This window comes from Erpetoichthys calabaricus, chromosome 2, assembly GCF_900747795.2.
Source record: "Erpetoichthys calabaricus chromosome 2, fErpCal1.3, whole genome shotgun sequence".
Taxonomy (NCBI): Eukaryota; Metazoa; Chordata; class Cladistia; order Polypteriformes; family Polypteridae; genus Erpetoichthys; species Erpetoichthys calabaricus.
The window spans coordinates 234,943,807-234,962,754 of NC_041395.2; the positions used below are offsets into that span (position 1 = coordinate 234,943,807).

Genomic DNA, 18,948 nt, shown 5'->3' on the forward strand with positions numbered 1-18,948 from the left:
AAACCTGAAGGATCCATTACAATATACAGTATGGACACTTTTGAGCAGACTGGCGTGTAAACACAAATTGATGACTTCTGACAGATTGACTCTGCTGGTATTCTCTTTATTCTGCTACAAATATAAACTCTGGAAGCTACATGAAAGGTTTCCGGCCATATCCTAGTTTGTATATCAACACCGACATACTCCTCAAGCTCTCGAGATCAAGGTTCTGTTCGCAAAGAAATCCGACGAAAAAAATACATTTCCCGTCATGCCATAGCACCAGTCCCGGATGTTTTGATCTGCATGTCCGACTTTTCAGTGCCCCGTTTGAAATGAATTGTGGGAAAGGTGGGGGATGTTTCCATCATGGCGGCTTCCATTTCAGGCTACACTTTCAGTTCTGTGTGTTACCACAGCGCTAACAGCAGTTCCGACCACGTATGTATCCACCTGGTTTAGTATGTTTGCGAGAGTTTGTAACCTGTGGTAGATAGCAACTAGCTGTTGGTAGATATATTGTGATGAGGATAAGGTTATGTCTGCTTAAGTTTTCCCAGGACAGTTGCATCTTTCCCCGGCTATAGCCGGTGGTGTCACGCTTGTTGATTCTTGGAGATGTCTTGGTCGTTGAATGTCTGGTGTTCCTTTCTTTGCCTGTTTGAATGTGTTTGTGTGTGACGCTGAGAGTTGTCAGTTGGTGTATTATGATGACGCCTGCTTGCGTTTGATAAAGCATCATTTTGACATGTCCATCCGCCCCACCCCAGCAGCTTTCTAAAGTTGCCCTTAGGATGGGTCAGCAAGGTGGGCATCTTCCGTTGGTATAGTATGTAATGTAATGGAAAGTGCCTTGCCATTCAGTCACCGAAAAGGAGATATAGCCTTGTTTCAGTGGATAAGTGTGTTAACAAAGATCATGATGATTTTATGAAGTGTTTTCTGTGATATCTACAGATTTTGTGGCAAACCGCATTACGAGCTGTATGTACCACTATAACGAGTTTAACTGCCCTGCCACCCTTCAAATTTACGTTGTAATAAGACAGATTCTAGTTATGCTGTCAATAGTGCTGGTGAGATTGAGCCATTTAATGTTTACGTAGATTCAGGCCGTTATGTAAAATAATTAGCCATTGCTCTTAATCCCTAAAATATTTTAAATATAAAAGTGTCTTCTGTGCTTTACTTTAGATTATTTCCTCTTTCATCCCACTTCCCAAAAAACGTACAAATCAGGTGGAATGGCATGTCTTAATTTAGTGAATATAAGAGAGTGTGCCCAATGACAGAGTAGAGGTGCCTTGTGCAGGGTTTCACAAAAAGTGCTGCTTAAATAGTCTGTGGCTTTTTTTGCCACAAGGACTTGAATAACCTGGCTCAGGAAATGGACGATAGAACAGCTGCAAACCTGCCATAAAGTTTACTAATGGCTGTACCATTTAGAAAGGCACAAACCTTTATTTTCCATATCTATTTAGTTTAATGTTAATTTGTTCCTCGTATTGTAGCCAATATTATCATATTTGCATGCAAAATTGAAGCTCTTGATTAAATTAAACTGTTTGTTTAGATTTACGTAGGTTTAGTCATTATTGTCATATGTACAGAGTACAGTAAAATGCTTACTTCCATGTGTGAATACAAATTGCATGCACCATTTTACTAGTCTCCAGCACCACAATTTCTGATTTTTTTACTGCTTTCCCTTAAAACATGTTTTCCTTTTTTGAAATAACTACTTTTACATACAATGCCTGAACCAGTCTTAAGAATGCTAGATTAATTTTTCAGAATCTGGATTTTTCAAAATCTGGATTTAATGTCTTATAGTGTATGCTTGGCATCAAGATCATAAGGTGGATGTGACTGTTACAATGAAACTGTGAACCTTACGTACTTACAAATTACACTATCCCAGGCTATTTCATTCTGAGACACTGAACCAGACAAGGATACCTCCTTTATGTAGTTTTCGCTATTTCCATTGAACTGCCCTCATTCATTTTGCACAGGATATTTGGGTGGCAAAATAGGAACAAATGCTTTCTCTGTGCACAAATTGTATAACATTCTCCAATCTGCTTATACAGTATAATATTGTATATTTCAAATTCCAATTGTTCTTTTCTCTGTTTGCAACAGACAATTAATCAATACTAGAAAATTTCAAGGTTCAAGATTCATGGGAACAATTGGTCTTTTTGAAAGTTTTTTTTTTTTTAAGTCACATAAATTCACTTACTTAGAAATTATTGTTATACTTTTAAAACATTATGAAAAACTGATACAACACTCACTTAAATATTTTTTATTAATAATTGGAATAATATTTAATTGGAATTATTTTATTAATAATTGGAACTGGAATTTTTTTCAGTGCCTAAAAAATTAAATTATTTAATTTTACTACCTTGTGGCATTTTAAAACATAATTTATTTCGACCCAAGGAACTACTTTGTTCTAGGTAAAAATGTGATCCAATTCAAGGTGCTTGAAGGTATGATGTAAATAGAGTACTTAGTCACATTGACTTTATGGACTGGTTTATTATAGTCTTCTTGACTTCAGCATCATGGTTATTTTGGGCTGTACCCTTAGTTACTCTTTTAATGTAGATGTAGTTCTTTGTGGCTCCAATAATATATAAACAAGTATTACTTGCGCATTGTTAACACACTGTATATTCACCAGGGGTTGCACAGGGCATTCATCAGTTTCTTCATAATTGATCAGATGATTATGGTAGAGTTCATAAACATTGCAGAGATAAAAATAGTGCAATTTGAAAACTATAACCAAATACCAATATAGTGTGGATCTGAGGATTGCTGCACTTTTGAGACACTGCATTTCATGAAACTTAAACTGTTTTGCAGTGGAGTAACTGGATTTGTATTCACATCAGGCAGAAACACTTAAGGAGGTGGTGGTGGCCATCATCATTTCACTGAAGCCTTTCCTTTCCACTGTAACTCTGATGTAGCCCTGCATCACTTATTTCTACTGAAAACTCTTGCTGTCATAGGAAATATTTTATGAAAACAGTTAATTTCTTGTAACCTGTTTGGTAAAATTTTTTTTTTTGGTAGATGCATTCCCACCTAGGAATTTTGAATACTGTATAGAGTACTGTGTGGTTCTGGTGAAATAGATTTTTGAAATTACTAGGGGGCTTTGCCCCCTGCTCACTTCGCCTGCCAACCCCCATGCCTGCGCTATGCGATAACCTCTTTGCGCCTCTGTCGCTCGCGTATGGGGATGCGGTTGTACAATTTAAACAGATTTTTATTTTCATTGGAATTGTTACATATGCATAATAGAATTATGTTACATTACATCGAGTAATTAACCATATTAAAAAACAGTAAAATGTAATAATTTGAAAGTAAATTATGTTTCATGTTGCGTTAGTTATTTGTTGCGTAATATGATTTTGTTCTGTTTGCCTTTGAAATTAACATGCAAATACTTTTTAAACTTTTACTGTAAAACTACAGTAAAAACAATTTTTTTGAATTAAATTTTCATTAATATTGCATTGAATTTAGATTCTATGTTTGAACTTTAATTGTGACAATACAATGTATAACTGTCCATGATTGAATTTCATTTCTTTCTCTCTATTAAATAAAACTTCTTTTTCCAATGTTTGTCACTGTGATTTGTTAAATGTCTTTGCAAAAGCTATTCTAACGGGAAACTGTTACATTTTAATATGAATGGCATATCAAGATCTCCTTTGTTGTCTAATGTTATTTGTGGAAGATGTACTACATTACTTTTCTTGGATACCTCCTTCTTTCCACAGTAAATCGTGCTGTGGAAGACCGGATGGTGTTAATGGTTGTAGATATTCTACGGGATATTGTAAGTTGATGTTTTCATCTTAAGCACCATCACCACCAATTGTTTCTGCATAGTCTATTGATTCGCATTTAACCAATTTGCTTTGTAACCGATTGTCATTTTTGGCGTTAATTCTTTTGACTTAATTGTTTCTCGGTGCTAGGATTACCCATGTACTCATTTTTTCTGTTGATGACCCTTCCTGATGAAATTCTTCAATAACATTTGGACATAATATGTCATCTTTAATTGGGAACTTAAAGTGATGAAAACATTAAAATTTATAAGAGCTGAGAGAGCAGAAACTATGTCTGTCAAAAACATTCACACGAATGACAGGTGAGATTACTGTATGCAAGGTTGAAAATGGTTAAGAGGAGGGCGTGACTTGAGAAAATCTTATGGCCAAGGTCTCAACCTGTGGGACTTGAAAAAATCTTCCAAAAAATCTTGTCTCGTCACAGGATTTTTTTATATAATAGAGAGATATTTTTTAAAACATGTTTTTGACAGCATGAATGGCAGAAGTAGATTATTTGAATATAGGAATAAACTGCCTGTTGAAATGATGTGATGTAAGTTCTTAAGACGTGGCTTTTGACACTCCAGGTTTTACAATTACAATTAGATCATATTTTAGGTTGGGTGATCAAGTTGAAAAGGAGACCCAAATTCAACACATGATCATTTCAAAAAATGTGAGCATTCTTTAATAAGAATTTTTTAACTGTAATTGTGAATAGGCTCATGTTCAAACTAACAGATGGAAACCGCTAAATGTGTGATCAAAGTCAATTACCTTGTATTTTACAGCTAATCACGTATTTGTTTTTCCTCTCATGTTTTATTTTAAGTGTTTCTAATATTCACTTTTTTACACAGAACTTAATCACAATGAAGTGTTACATAACATAAGAAAATGAAACATAGCAGCATAATATTGAATGAGTAAATATAACTGAAATATTAGATAAATATAGAGCATTTATACTGATACTGATCTATGAACGTGTTATCTTTGAATATGAAAAAAATTAAATTGTTGTGGGAGCATATTGACAATTAAAAGTTAAAGTTGATTATCGGCTTCATAGATTCAAATAATGAATTACGTAAGAAAATAAGAATGGAATGGTGTATGTGAGGTGTTTGTTGTGTTAGGTGGAAATTATTACTTTTATAGCTGAATGTTAAACATGTTTTGTTCTTGGATACCACTGTATTCTAGCCAGGTGGTAATGCAGCTGAGATACACAGATAAGGACTGTACTGTGAAAGTGTTGGATACATGTCTACAGCAGTCAGTGTTGTTGCTGTGTATGGTCCAGTTCAGTTTACAGTTGTGTTGCCTTTGTGTTTTTATTTTCTTTGCTTTGGCCTGAATGTCACTTTGAACTCTTTGTTATACTTAGGATATTTGTTATGCCACTATGTCTTTTGTGGATTTAAGAGTTTTATGTGTTATAACTGCAATTAATGCAAATGATCTGCATTTGTTAAACAAGTGCTATAAATTAAACAAATATCCCCTTTTTTCAATTTAGTAAGTACATGAAAATAAATTATGGCCACTTTTATGAGGTTTTTCTAACAGAAAATGTTGCAGAAATGCTTCAGGGAGAAAGTATATGGCGTAAAGATAAATTTGAAGAAAACCATACTTAAAATTTTGTGTAGGTAAGTCAGCAAAAGGAAATGAGGACTAGATCTAAACATCACAATAGGTGGAGAGTAAACAGTAAGCAAGCAAAGTTTCAGTATAAAGTATGATGAGCCATAGGATTAATGATGGTAATTGCATGAGCAAAATAATTCAAGAAAAGTCATCATGTAGTTATGATTTAGTGTCATTTGTAAACTGTTAACCATAGCCATTCTTTTACAAAGCCTTGCAGGAGTACTAAGATTTTTGTTTGAATTTTTCTTTATTATAGAATTGATCATCTTTTTCCAAGCCTTGATTGTTAATGCAGATACAGGTACACATATTTATAAAAAGAGAAATTAATTATTCTTCAGTATATATCTTTAATTAAAAACATCTACAATGTTTAGACCTCTTTGCTTTGGTAGCTTCGAGTTTTCATATCAGTAAGAATTTGCCCTCACAAGTAACTGTGTACAGTAATCCCTTGCTACTTCATGGTTCACTTTTCACGGATTCACGACTTCGCGGGTTTTTAAATACAAGTGATTGCCCGCCTATCGCGGAAGTTATGTTCCAGACTCATCAGCAACAGGAGAAAATCCACGATATAGAAAGACCATATAAATAAACATTTTTATAGTTTAAGCCTTAAAATACCCATCCCACATGCTTTAAACACATGTAAACTTATAAAACACACTTTGTTAACACATATGATATGTGGATGTCGGGCTAAGGATATGAGTAACATCTCACTATTATAAAACATTTTAACTTCACGCAAGACAAGACAGTGAGACAGGAAAATTGGTGATGTACAGGCTTTTAAATTATTGACACGCAGAGCGACAAGCAGCACAAAGCCAGCACAAAGTCCACTTCTCCTTAGCGTTCATTCAGCTCCCCACCCCCTTGACAATGCGAAGTGGCAGGAGCTACTGCGCCTGGGGGGGGGGGTTTGAGCGAACGTGCGTTCAGCCCTCACACCCCCCCACACACACACTCCTCCTCCTCCTTCCGAACGCGCAGAGCGACAAGCAGGCATTTTGGCAGAAGCAGCACACAGTCCATTTCTGCTCTGCTCAGAGTTCAGCTGCCCCCATTCACAAAGCGAGTGCAGACACATTGACGTCTGATCGCTGCGTGCAGTGTGCAGTGTTGGTCTGCGGTGTTTAAGAATGCAGAAAGTGTTTAAGAGCATAGGAAGTGTTTATAAGAGCGTGGGAAAGGTTAACAAGAGAGTGAGAAAGGTTTATAAGAGTGTGGGAAGGGTTTATAAAGCCTTAAAATATGTATAAATAATAAAATAAATATAGGTCGCTACTTCGCGGATTTTCACCTATCGCGGGGGGCTCTGGAAGGTAACCCCCGCGATAGGTGAGGGATTACTGTATAACTGCTTTAAGCATTTTCCCCTTTTCCATGAATCATTGAAACTTCTGTCAAAAAGTCTGTTTAGGAATTGTTGGTCACATGGTGATTCTGAGGGAAACTTGTAAAAATTAAGACTAAAATGATCTTCAAAAGTTTAAACTTTTTTATATATCTATAGTTATATAAATTAATCTATTAGGGACAGATACAGATTTGTATCAAAGAGTTAGGGTCTGTTTATGTGCACTGTGGCTTAATAATTAAGGAAAGGAAGCTACATTCACACTGCATATGCTGTTTAGAAATGGAAGTTGGTTAAATTGGACCTCCACTGGGAGGCCAAACACATACAGAGTTCAGTGTCTGGAAGAGGAATAAATGCATGTAATGTGTGAACAAGTACATCACACACAGTTCCTGGAATAGTTAACATGTGATTTTCCTTTATTGAATGTATCATTGTTTCATTTTCTTTTATTTCTCCAGGAAGGATTTCTCTTGGGAGACGTTAGACAAGAAGAGACATTCAGCATCAGTGATTCACAAATTAGCAACACAGAATTTCTGCAAGTTGTAGGTGAGCCATTTCATATTATGCCTTTCAAAATAAATGATAGTAATAGTAATAAGCTTTTCTAAGCTGTCTTGTCAATGTATTTGGTATCTTGCCGACTTGCCGAATTCTCATGTATAACCTAAATACTTTCCCTTTTTTGCCTTTCATCTCCCCCTCCCTTTTTGTTTGATAAAGACCCTGACCTGTGTTTCACTTTCCAGTAAATCTTTTCCATAGTGCTAATAACAATATACCTTGACCCAATCAAAAAGTATAAAATTACTATTGTTTTAAATCAATGGTACCAAAAGTAGGGAATTTATTTGAAAAGATACTTTAAAGGTTAAGATATGTATTTGAAAAAGACTCTTATTGAAAACACTTATGTGGAAAATTAAGATGATGAAAGATAACTCTTTTAAAGTATGGACTTAGATTTGCTTCAGATTATTGCTCAGTCCGCAGAGGTCGATGCCAATTTCTTTAGTCTCTTCTTCTCCACTCTCCTTGTTTTATGTCTTATTTTATATATACAGTATATATGTGTATATATGTGTGTGTGTATATATATATATATATATATATATATATATATATGTGTGTGTGTGTGTGAAAAAAGCTGTAAACAAAGAATGCTTTCAAAAGTGGAAGTGTTAATCATTTATTTTCATCAATCAACAAAATGCAGTGAATGAACAAAAGAGAAATCTAAATCAATTCAATATTTGGTGTGACCACCCTTTGCCTTCAAAACAGCATCAATTCTTCTAGGTACACTTGCACACAGTTTTTGAAGGAACTCGGCTGGTAGGTTGTTCCAAACATCTTGGAGAACTAACCACAGATCTTCTGTGGATGTAGGCTTCCTCACGTCCTTCTGTCTCTTCAGGTAATCCCAGACACACTCGATGATGTTGAGATCAGGGCTCTGTGGGGGCCATACCATCACTTCCAGGACTTCTTGTTCTTCTTTACGCTGAAGATAGTTCTTAATGACTTTGGCTGTATGTTAGGGGTCATTGTCCTGCTGCAGAATAAATTTGGGGCCAATCATACACCTCCCTGATGGTACTACATGATGGATAAGTATCTGCCTGTATTTCTCAGCATTGAGAACACCATTAATTCTGACCAAATCTCCAACTCCATTTGCAGAAATGCAGCCCCAAACATTCAAGGAACCTCCACCATGCTTCACTGTTGCCTGCAGACACTCATTATTGTACCGCTCTCCAGCCCTTCGACGAACAAACTGCCTTCTGCTACAGCCAAATATTTCAAATTTTGACTCATCAGTCCAGAGCAGAAGCTGCCATTTTTCTGCACCCCAGTTCCTATGTTTTCGTAAATACTTGAGTCGCTTGGCCTTGTTTCCACGTCGGAGGTATGAACTCTTCCATGAAGACCACTTCTGGCCAGACTTCTCCGGACAGTAGATGGGTGTACCTGGGTCTCACTGGTTTCTGCCAGTTCTGAGCTGATGGCACTGCTGGACATCTTCCGATTTCAAAGGGTAATAAGCTTGATGTGTCTTTCATCTGCTGCACTAAGTTTCCTTGGCCGACCACTGCGTCTACGATCCTCAACGTTGCCCGTTTCTTTGTGCTTCTTCAAAAGAGCTTGAACAGCACATCTTGAAACCCCAATCTGCTTTGAAATCTTTGTCTGGGAGAGACCTTGCTGATGCAGTATAACTACCTTGTGTCTTGTTGCTGTGCTCAATCTTGCCATGACATGAAACTGTCTTCCACAACCTCACCTTGGTAGCAGAGTTTGGCTGTTCCTCACCCAGTTTTAAGCCTCCTACACAGCTGTTTCTGTTTCAGTTAATGACTGTGTTTCAACCTATGTGTGACATTGATGATCATTAGCACCTGTTTGGTATAATTGGTTGATCATACACCTGACTATAATTCTACAAAATCCCTGACTTTGTGCAAGTGTACCTATAAGAATTGATGCTGGTTTGAAGGCAAAAGGTAGTAACACCAAATATTGATTTGATTTAGATTTTTCTTTTGTTTTCGCTCACTTTGCATTTTGTAAATTGATAACAATAAACAATCATTATTTATATTTCTGAAAGAATTCTTTGTTTACAGCATTTTTTCACACCTGCCTAAAACTTTTGCACAGTACTGTATATATATGTGTATGTGTGTGTGTATATATATATATATATATATATATATATATATATAATGTGTACTAGCCATGTGCGCCCAACTACGTTCCGTGTGTTAAAGTTGTCTGTGAAGGGCTCCTTGTTTAAGTGCGGCTGCCGGTCGTGAACTGGGCCCTTCGTCGCACAGCATTATGATTTTTTATAAGGGAAACAAAATTACAAAACAAAACCCTTGGACATTGATTCGATAGGAACGGCCTACTCGGAATCACTGTCCGAATAGTAATTATGTGGTGGTGTAGGAGCATTTCTGCTTCTCTCCGTTCACAGTCCGTCTCGTTTTCACGACGCTGTCGTTTCCTCTCACGATCTCTTCTCAACCTTTCTCCAATCTTGCAGGTTGCTTTGTGGCAATCCAAAGAGTTTGGAGCAATGGTTATAAAAGGGGGTCACATAGGTATCCCGGCTCTTTAAAGCATAAATAGGGATCACTTCACTAACATGTGAGCAAACCAGGGTACAACTGTGAGACACGCAGCACTCGCCGGCTACAACGCAACAATAATAATTTCCGGAACGTGCTGTTACGTTGTCATTCATTTTACCCACTGTCTTTCTTTCATTCATATGTTACGTAGGCACGTACCTTTTTTCTTCGGCAATCTCATTCTCTAACCAGGCTTCAGGAGCTAACCAGCGTAACACTGTCCACCACCCCTTTCGTTATTCCGGCACATAGTTGACATCCGTGAGTAACAACAACGTACTAAACTGGAAGGTGGTCTACGCATGCGTGGAATTCACAGACAAACAAAGATCAAGATCCAAATGAAGATTATATATAAAGATTAGTTAATTTAAAGCACAACAATTTGTTTAGTTTGAATGTCTGTGTTTTGAGGTGTGACTGGAGTACTACAGTCTTCAGTAGTATAAGCCTGGAGGAGATTCTTAATGCAATGCCTATGTTTTAGCTGTCTCTCTACTGCCATCTAGTGCTTCTTCTTCTAATTCATTCGCGGACAAACAAAGATCAAGATGCAAATGAAGATTACAGTGATCCCTCGCTATATCGCGCTTCGCCTTTCGCGGCTTCACTCTATCGCAGATTTTATATGTAAGCATATTTAAATATATATCGCGGATTTTTTGCTGGTTCGCGGATTTCTGCGGACAATGGGTCTTTTAATTTCTGGTACATGCTTCCTCAGTTGGTTTGCCCAGTTGATTTCATACAAGGGACGCTATTGGCAGATGGCTGAGAAGCTACCCAACTTACTTTTCTCTGTGTCTCTTGCGCTGACTTTCTCTGATCCTGACGTAGGGGGTGTGAGCAGGGGGGCTGTTCGCACACCTAGACGATACGGACGCTCGTCTAAAAATGCTGAAAGATTATCTTCACGTTGGCTACCTTCTGTGCAGCTGCTTTGTGAAGCGACATGCTGCACGGTGCTTCGCATACTTAAAAGCTCGAAGGGCACGTATTGATTTTTTTTATCTGTCTCTCTCTCTCTCTCTCTCTCTCTGCTCCTGACGGAGGGGGTGTGAGCTGCCACCTTCAACAGCTTTGTGCCGCGGTGCTTCGCATAAGCCAAACAGCCCTATTGATTTGTTTGCTCCTTTGAAGAGGAAGATATGTTTGCATTCTTTTAATTGTGCGACTGTACTGTCATCTCTGTCTTGTCATGAAGCACAGTTTAAACTTTTGAAAAAGAGACAAATGTTTGTTTGCAGTGTTTGAATAATGTTCCTGTCTCTCTACAACCTCCTGTGTTTCTGCGCAAATCTGTGACCCAAGCATGACAATATAAAAATAACCATATAAACATATGGTTTCTACTTCGCGGATTTTCTTATTTCGCGGGTGGCTCTGGAACGCAACTCCCGCGATGGAGGAGGGATTACTGTATATATAGAGATGTGTGTGTGTATATATATATATATATGTACTAGCAAAATACCCGCGCTTCACAGCGGAGAAGTAGTGTGTTAAAGAGGTTATGTAAACATATATATACATATATATACATATCTACATATACACATATCTACATATACATATATATACATATATATATATATATACATATACACATCTATATATATATATATATATATATATATATATATATATATATATATATACACACACATACATAAACATACACATATACATATATACATACATAGTGCGTTGTAACACGGGCTGTGATTGTTACATGAGAGGGAGACGACAAATCACAGCTTCCCACTTTCTAATCGGGCCTGTGATTGGTGCTTTGACTGAAGCCTAGATCCCACAGTATGTCCCCTTAGGAGAGGCGTTAGGCAAGTGTAATTGAATAGCCGTGCTGCAAGTTTAGCTTTACACCTGTTTTTAAGGCTTATTGACTGAAAGGGGCTTTCATTAAAAAACTTAGGGCTTTGCTACAGGATACACCCTCCACAAGTTAAGGAAGTAAAAATAAAGGTATATATTTCTGTTTTATTTAAACCTTTTAAGTTTGTATGCGGGCGGCATGGTGGCGCAGTGAAAGGTGCCAGGTAGGAGACCCGGGTTCGCTTCCCTGCGTGGAGTTTGAATGTTCTCCCCGTGTCTGTCTGGGTTTCCTCTGGGTACTCCGGTTTCCTCCCACAGTCCAAAGAAATGCAGGTTAGGTGCATTGGCGATTCTAAATTGTCCCGTGTGTGTGGGTGTGTGCGCCCTGAGGTGGGCTGGCACCTTGCCCGGGGTTTGTTTCCTGCCTTGTGCCCTGTGTTGGCAGGGATTGGCTCCTGTATTTAGGATATAGCGGGTTGCATAATGGATGGATGGACATTTATATGCATAGCCCCATTTGCCCGTTTTCGTTTTTTTCTTTCTTCAGTAATATTTCAGCAAACCCGGAGCTTGTCAGTTCAAATCCTGGTACTGACACCACTGTGTGACCCTGAGGAAGTCACTTCACCTGCCTGTGCTGCAAAAAACAAATGTAATGTAACAAATCGTACCTCAGATGTTGCAAGTTGCTGGGATAAAGGCATAAGTAAAATAGATAAATATGTATTATACACATAGGAAGTATTCATTTATTTTCAGTTAAGTCATCTGCAGCAAACCTTTATAAATGATGGTTTCTCCTTTTTAGATAGTGCAAACTGTTTCTTCTTCATTGAGGTTTTCTCTTGGAGAGCTTTTTTCATTTCATTGAAAATTTAAGCAGCAGCTGCCAAAATATGTAGCTTTCTTATTAATTTTTCAACATTGTGTAAAATAACTTTATAAAGTAACATAAAAGGTTTAAATACTGGTTATCCTTTTACACTAAAATATTACTAAAGAGATACAAAAAAAGTAAAATGCATATGTTCTTTTTCTTTAAGGAGATTAAATATTACTGAAGAAAGAAAAAAAAAACTAAAATAGCCAAATGGGGCTATGCATACAAACTTAAAAGGTTTAAATAAAACAGAAATATATACTTTTATTTTTACTTCCTTAACTTGTGGAGGGTGTATCCTGTAGCAAAGCCCTAACTTTTTTCGTGAAAGCCCGTTTCAGTCAATAAGTCTTAAAAACAGGTGTAAAGATATTGACAATAAGCTACGCAAACCCACCAAGACATGGAATCGTTTAAATCAAGTATCATTACATCTTCCTTTCTTAAAGAGAAGTAAGGCAGTACTTATAAGCTTACATATATATATATATATATATATATATATATATATAGACATACATACATATATATATCTATCTATATCTATATCTCTATATACATCTATCTATCTATCTATCTATCTATCTATCTATCTATCTATCTATCTATATATCTATATATCTATATATCTATCTATATATATATATATATATATATATATATATATATCTAAATCCCCGCGAAGTACTGCTTTTAAATTTTTATTAAGAAGAAAACCTTTTTAAATTGAGGGAAAATATACGAATAACAATTTGTTAAGGATCTGTTTTTTTGTGAAGCAGCCTTAACACAGCTTTTCCGCTGTTGTATGGTCTTCCTTTTTCTTTGCTTCGCCAAGGAAGGAGCCTTTTTATTAAATCCAAGGGTTCTTCGCTTTTTTTTTTTTCCTTTTTTTTACTATTGTTATAGTTCTGTTTGTATACCACGTTGTCAGTTCAGCACTCCGGTTGTAATATGACCAAGCCGTGCAAGCACACTCTTGAGAATGCAACGTATAGTTGTACAGGAGAAAAGCAATCTTGCCTCAAATCAATGGCAACCTTTTGTAGGTCTATGAACTTAATTTAAACTTTAGCTTTACACGGTGCTTTGTTTCCGAAGTACTTGCAATCATGAATATGTCTGTATGCGTCAGTCGCTCAAATCCACGCGCTTCGCACCGGCGAAGTACTGCTTTTAAATTTTTATTAAGAAGAAAAGAAAACCTTTTTAAATTGAGGGAAAATATACCAATAACAATTTGTTAAGGATCTGTTTTTTTGTGAAGCTGCCTTCACTCGAGTGATCACTTCGAGCTGACTTGCTGGCTAACCATAAGCGTTACCTGGTAGGTAACCACCCATACAATCAGATTGTGAATCAGACTACGAATGCCGTGAATGTAATTACCCCGATCTACATGCTGTCAAATAAACGAACCACACGCCGTGGCGCAATTTTAGGGGCTTCGCCTCTAGCGCTGACGTCTTAGGTTCGATTCCCATAAGGGAGTGAAGTGAGCGCTTCGCACCGGCGAAGTACTGCTTTTAAATTTTTATTAAGAAGAAAAGAAAACCTTTTTAAATTGAGGGAAAATATACCAATAACAATTTGTTAAGGATCTGTTTTTTTGTGAAGCTGCCTTCACTCGAGTGATCACTTCGAGCTGACTTGCTGGCTAACCATAAGCGTTACCTGGTAGGTAACCACCCATACAATCAGATTGTGAATCAGACTACGAATGCCGTGAATGTAATTACCCCGATCTACATGCTGTCAAATAAACGAACCACACGCCGTGGCGCAATTTTAGGGGCTTCGCCTCTAGCGCTGACGTCCGAGGTTCGATTCCCGTAAGGGAGTGAAGTGAATGGGTGGTTACCTACCAGGTAACGCTTATGGTTGGCCAGCAAGTCAGCTAACATCAGCCACGGTGCCTTCATTTGTGAGAAGCAGATCATAGAATGGTTGAAAATAGTTTACTGTCAAATAATGCAAAGAGTACGCGACACGTGTTTCCCCCTTATTCTTGGCTCATCAGGCGTACACACTCACTGCACTCGCTTACGGTAATTGAACCTCGGACGTCTGCGCTAGAGGGGCTTCGCAGCGGTGAAGTATTGCTTTTAAATTTTAATTAAGAAGAAAAGAAAACCTTTTTAAATTTAAGTCTTAAAAAGAGGTGTAAAGATATTGACAATAAGCTACGCAAACCCACCAAGACATGCAATCGTTTAAATCAAGGTGCGAGTCGAAAAACACCATGCCATAATATTAGTTAACGATTAACACATTTCTATATGTATTGTTAGCATACAATACAACTGATAATATGTTGCGCTTATTTATCTGGTGTACCGACATTTTTGTATTTTTAACGGCTGAAATCTAACGTGGTTTGTGCCCTTCAGAATGAAAACAGTTTGCATTTACCTTTTTAATAAAAGGCGAGCTTTTAAGCCTGAGAAATCACCCCGTAAATGCACACGTTTAATTGCACATGTGTTAATATGTATGCTTACACAGTATTAAAAGACACTCAACAATTAACGTCATTTACCTTCATTCCCGTGTTTGACTCGTGCTGTAAATCTCTTCCTTGTTTTCAGTTCACGTGATTACGTAGGAGGCGTGATGACGCGATACGTGACTCCGCCTCCTCCATTAGAGTATATGGACAAAAAAGAGGTTCTAGTTATGACCATTACGCGTAGAATTTCGAAATGAAACCTGCCTAACTTTTGTAAGTAAGCTGTAAGGAATGAGCCTGCCAAATTTCAGCCTTCCACCTACACGGGAAGTTGGAGAACTAGTGATGAGTCAGTCAGTCAGTGAGGGCTTTGCCTTTTATTAGTATAGATATATGTGTATGTATAAAGGTCAGATATTTTCCAAAACAAAATCATCAGACACATGAAGTTACGGCTACAGTGCTACATTTTTTCTGAGGAAATAAAAAGAAAGAGGTTAGTACCCCACCGTTGACCCCTGGCACGACTTGTCGCTGTGCGCATCGGGTCCTTTAGCTGCTCCCCATGCGCTCGTATGTGATATGACCCCTGCTTCAGCCCAGACCCATTGGGTCGGGGGGCCCGAACCGAGAGATCATAAACCCATGAGAGAGCGTCAGCATTGGCTTGGAGGTTACCTCGGCAATAAGTGTTGTTGAACTTGTACGACTGCAAGTCCAAAAACCACCTGGTGACCCGAGGATTTGAGTCCCTGTGAAGGGCCATCCATTGAAGGGCGGCGTGGTCCGTCACCAGGGTGAACTCCCGGCCCAGCAGGTAGTACCGCAGGTGAGTTACCACCCACTTGATGGCCAAGGCTTCCCGTTCCACCGCAGCATACCTTGTCTCCTAGTCCAACAGTTTCCGGCTTAGGTAAATCACGGGGTGCTCGACACCATCAATGCTTTGGCTCAGCACGGCACGGTCCGAAGCATCGGTCTGGAGGATAAAAGGAAGAGAATAATCGGGAGTTCTCAAAACAGATGCCGTTGTGAGGGCTGTTTTTAAGTCGGTGAATGCCTGTTCCATCAAATGGTTCCACACCGCATGCAAAGGGGCCCTTTTCTTTGTCAAATCTGTCAAGGGAGCGGCCCTCTCTGGAAACCGAGGTAAAAACCGTCAGTAGTAATTCGCTAGTCCTAAGAAGGCTTGCACTTGCTTCTTGACTATCGGACGGGGCCATTCAAAGATGTCTTTTACTTTTTGAACTCTGTGGTTTCACCAGTCCCCCTCCTACCAGGTAGCCCAAATATTTGACTTTGTTCAGTCTGAAGTAACACTTCCGGGGATTGATACGTAGCCCAGCCTTTGCTAGCATCAGGAGGACGGTGTAAACCTGCAGTACATGCTCCTCCCAGGTGCCGGAAAAGATGACATCGATGTAGGCGGCACAGTAGGACTGGTGGGGCCTTAGCACTCTGTCTACCAGATGCTGGAAGGTTGCTGGTGCCCCGTGCAGCCCGAATGAAAGGACCTTGTATTGCCAGTGTCCACTAGGGGTACTAAATGCCGTTTTTTCTCTTGCGGATGCCGTTAAGGGAATTTGCCAGTATCCCTTCGTCATGTCAAGAGTAGTCAAGTAACGGGCCGTCCCCAGCCTCTCGAGGAGCTTGTCCACTCGGTGCATGGGGTGGGTAGGCATCAAATTTGGAGACTTGGTTAAGACATCTAAAGTCGTTACAGAATCTCCACAACCCATGTGGTTTAGATACGAGGACGATGCGACTGGACCAGAGACTGTCTTTCTTCGATAATGTCCATGTCCAACATCCATTGAACCTCTAGCACCACCTCAGCATGTTTCGCCTCCAGAATATGATAGGGACATTCCCTGACTACCACCCCTGGGTCCGTCACTATGTCATGCTGAATCAGAGAAGTCCGGCCCGGTGCTTCACTGACCACTTCCGGGACAGACAGGATCGCACTCTCGAGTTCCTGTCGCTGGTGGGGAATCAAATTGTGGCCGAGGTTAAGTTTGGCATTTTCTGAGAAAAGGGAGAGGGTAGGGCCGGGAAAATAGATAGATAGATACTTTATAAATCCCAAGGGAAAATTCAGATACTCCAGCAGCAGCATACTGATACAAAAAAACAATATTAAATTAAATAGTACAGTAATCCCTCCTCCATCGCGGGGGTTGCGTTCCAGAGCCACCCGCGAAATAAGAAAATCCGCGAAGTAGAAACCATATGTTTATATGGTTATTTTTATATTGTCATGCTTGGGTCACAGATTTGCGCAGAAACACAGGAGGTTGTAGAGAGACAGGAACGTTATTCAAACACTGCAAACAAACATATGTCTCTTTTTCAAAAGTTTAAACTGTGCTCCATGACAAGACAGAGATGACAGTTCCGTCTCACAATTAAAAGAATGCAAACATATCTTCCTCTTCAAAGGAGTGCGCGTCAGGAGCACAGACTGTCAGAGAGATAGAGAAAAGCAAACAAATCAATACGGCTGTTTGGCTTTTAAGTATGCGAAGCACCGCCGGTACAAAGCTGTTGAAGGCGGCAGCTCACACCCCCTCTGTCAGGAACAGAGAGAGAGACAGACAGACAGACAGACAGACAGAGATAAACAAACAGTCAAAAATCAATACGTGCCCTTCAAGATTTTAAGTATACGAAGCACCGTGCAGCATGTCGCTTCAGGAAGCAGCTGCACAGAAGATAGCAACGTGAAGATAATCTTTCAGCATTTTTAGACAAGCGTCCGTATCGTCTAGGTGTGCGAACAGCCCCCCCTGCTCACACCCCCTACGTCAGGATCAGAGAAAGTCAGCGCAAGAGAGAGAGAGAAAGAAAAGTAAGTTGGGTAGCTTCTCAGCCATCTGCCAATAGCGTCCCTTGTATGAAATCAACTGGGCAAACCAACTGAGGAAGCATGTACCAGAAATTAAAAGACCCATTGTCCGCAGAAATCCGCGAAGCAGCGAAAAATCTGCGATATATATTTTAATATGCTTACATATAAAATCCGCGATGGAGTGAAGCCGCGAAAGGCGAAGCGCGATATAGCGAGGGATCACTGTAATACAAATGCAGGTAAAAACAGACAATAACTTTGAATAATGTTAACGTTTACCCCGCACGGGTGGAATAGAAGAGTCGCATAGATAGGGGGAGGAACGATCTTCTCAGTCTGTCAGTGGAGCAGGACAGTGACAGCAGTCTGTCGCTGAAGCTGCTTTTCTGTCTGGAGATGACACTATTTAGTGGATGCAGTGGATTCTCCATAATTGATAGGAGCTTGCTGAGCGCCCGTCGCTCTGCCACAGATGTCAAGCTGTCCAGCTCCATGCCAACAATAGAGCCTGCCTTCCTCACCAGTTTGTCCAGGCGTGAGGCGTCCTTCTTAATGCTGCCTCTCCAGCATACCACCGCGTAGAAGAGGGTGCTCGCCACAACCATCTGATAGAACATCTGCAGCATCTTATTGCAGATGTTGAAGGATGCCAGCCTTCTAAGGAAGTATAGTCGGCACTGTCCTTTCTTACACAGAGCGTCAGTATTGGCAGTCCACTCTAATTTATCGTTCAGCTGCACTCCCAGGTATTTATAGGTCTGCACAATCTGCACACAGTCACCTCTGATGATCACGGGGTCCATGAGGGGTCTGGGCCTCCTAAAATCCACCACCAGCTCCTTGGTTTTTACTGGTATTCAGGTGTAGGTGGTTTGAGTCTCACCATTTAACAAAGTCCTTGATTAGGTCC

The 18,948-nt window shown here is 39.3% G+C and overlaps 1 protein-coding gene across 1 annotated transcript in view; it reads left to right on the forward strand.

The window, feature by feature from the left end:
* Positions 1-320: 320 nt before the first annotated feature.
* Positions 321-18,948, forward strand: part of abraxas2 (abraxas 2, BRISC complex subunit) — a 51,385-nt gene continuing 32,757 nt past the window's right edge. The window contains exons 1-2 of the mRNA XM_028795267.2: positions 321-426; positions 7,344-7,434. Coding sequence (XP_028651100.2) covers positions 355-426; positions 7,344-7,434 — 163 coding nt within the window. The 5' untranslated portion in view covers positions 321-354. The remainder of the gene's footprint in view (positions 427-7,343; positions 7,435-18,948) is intronic.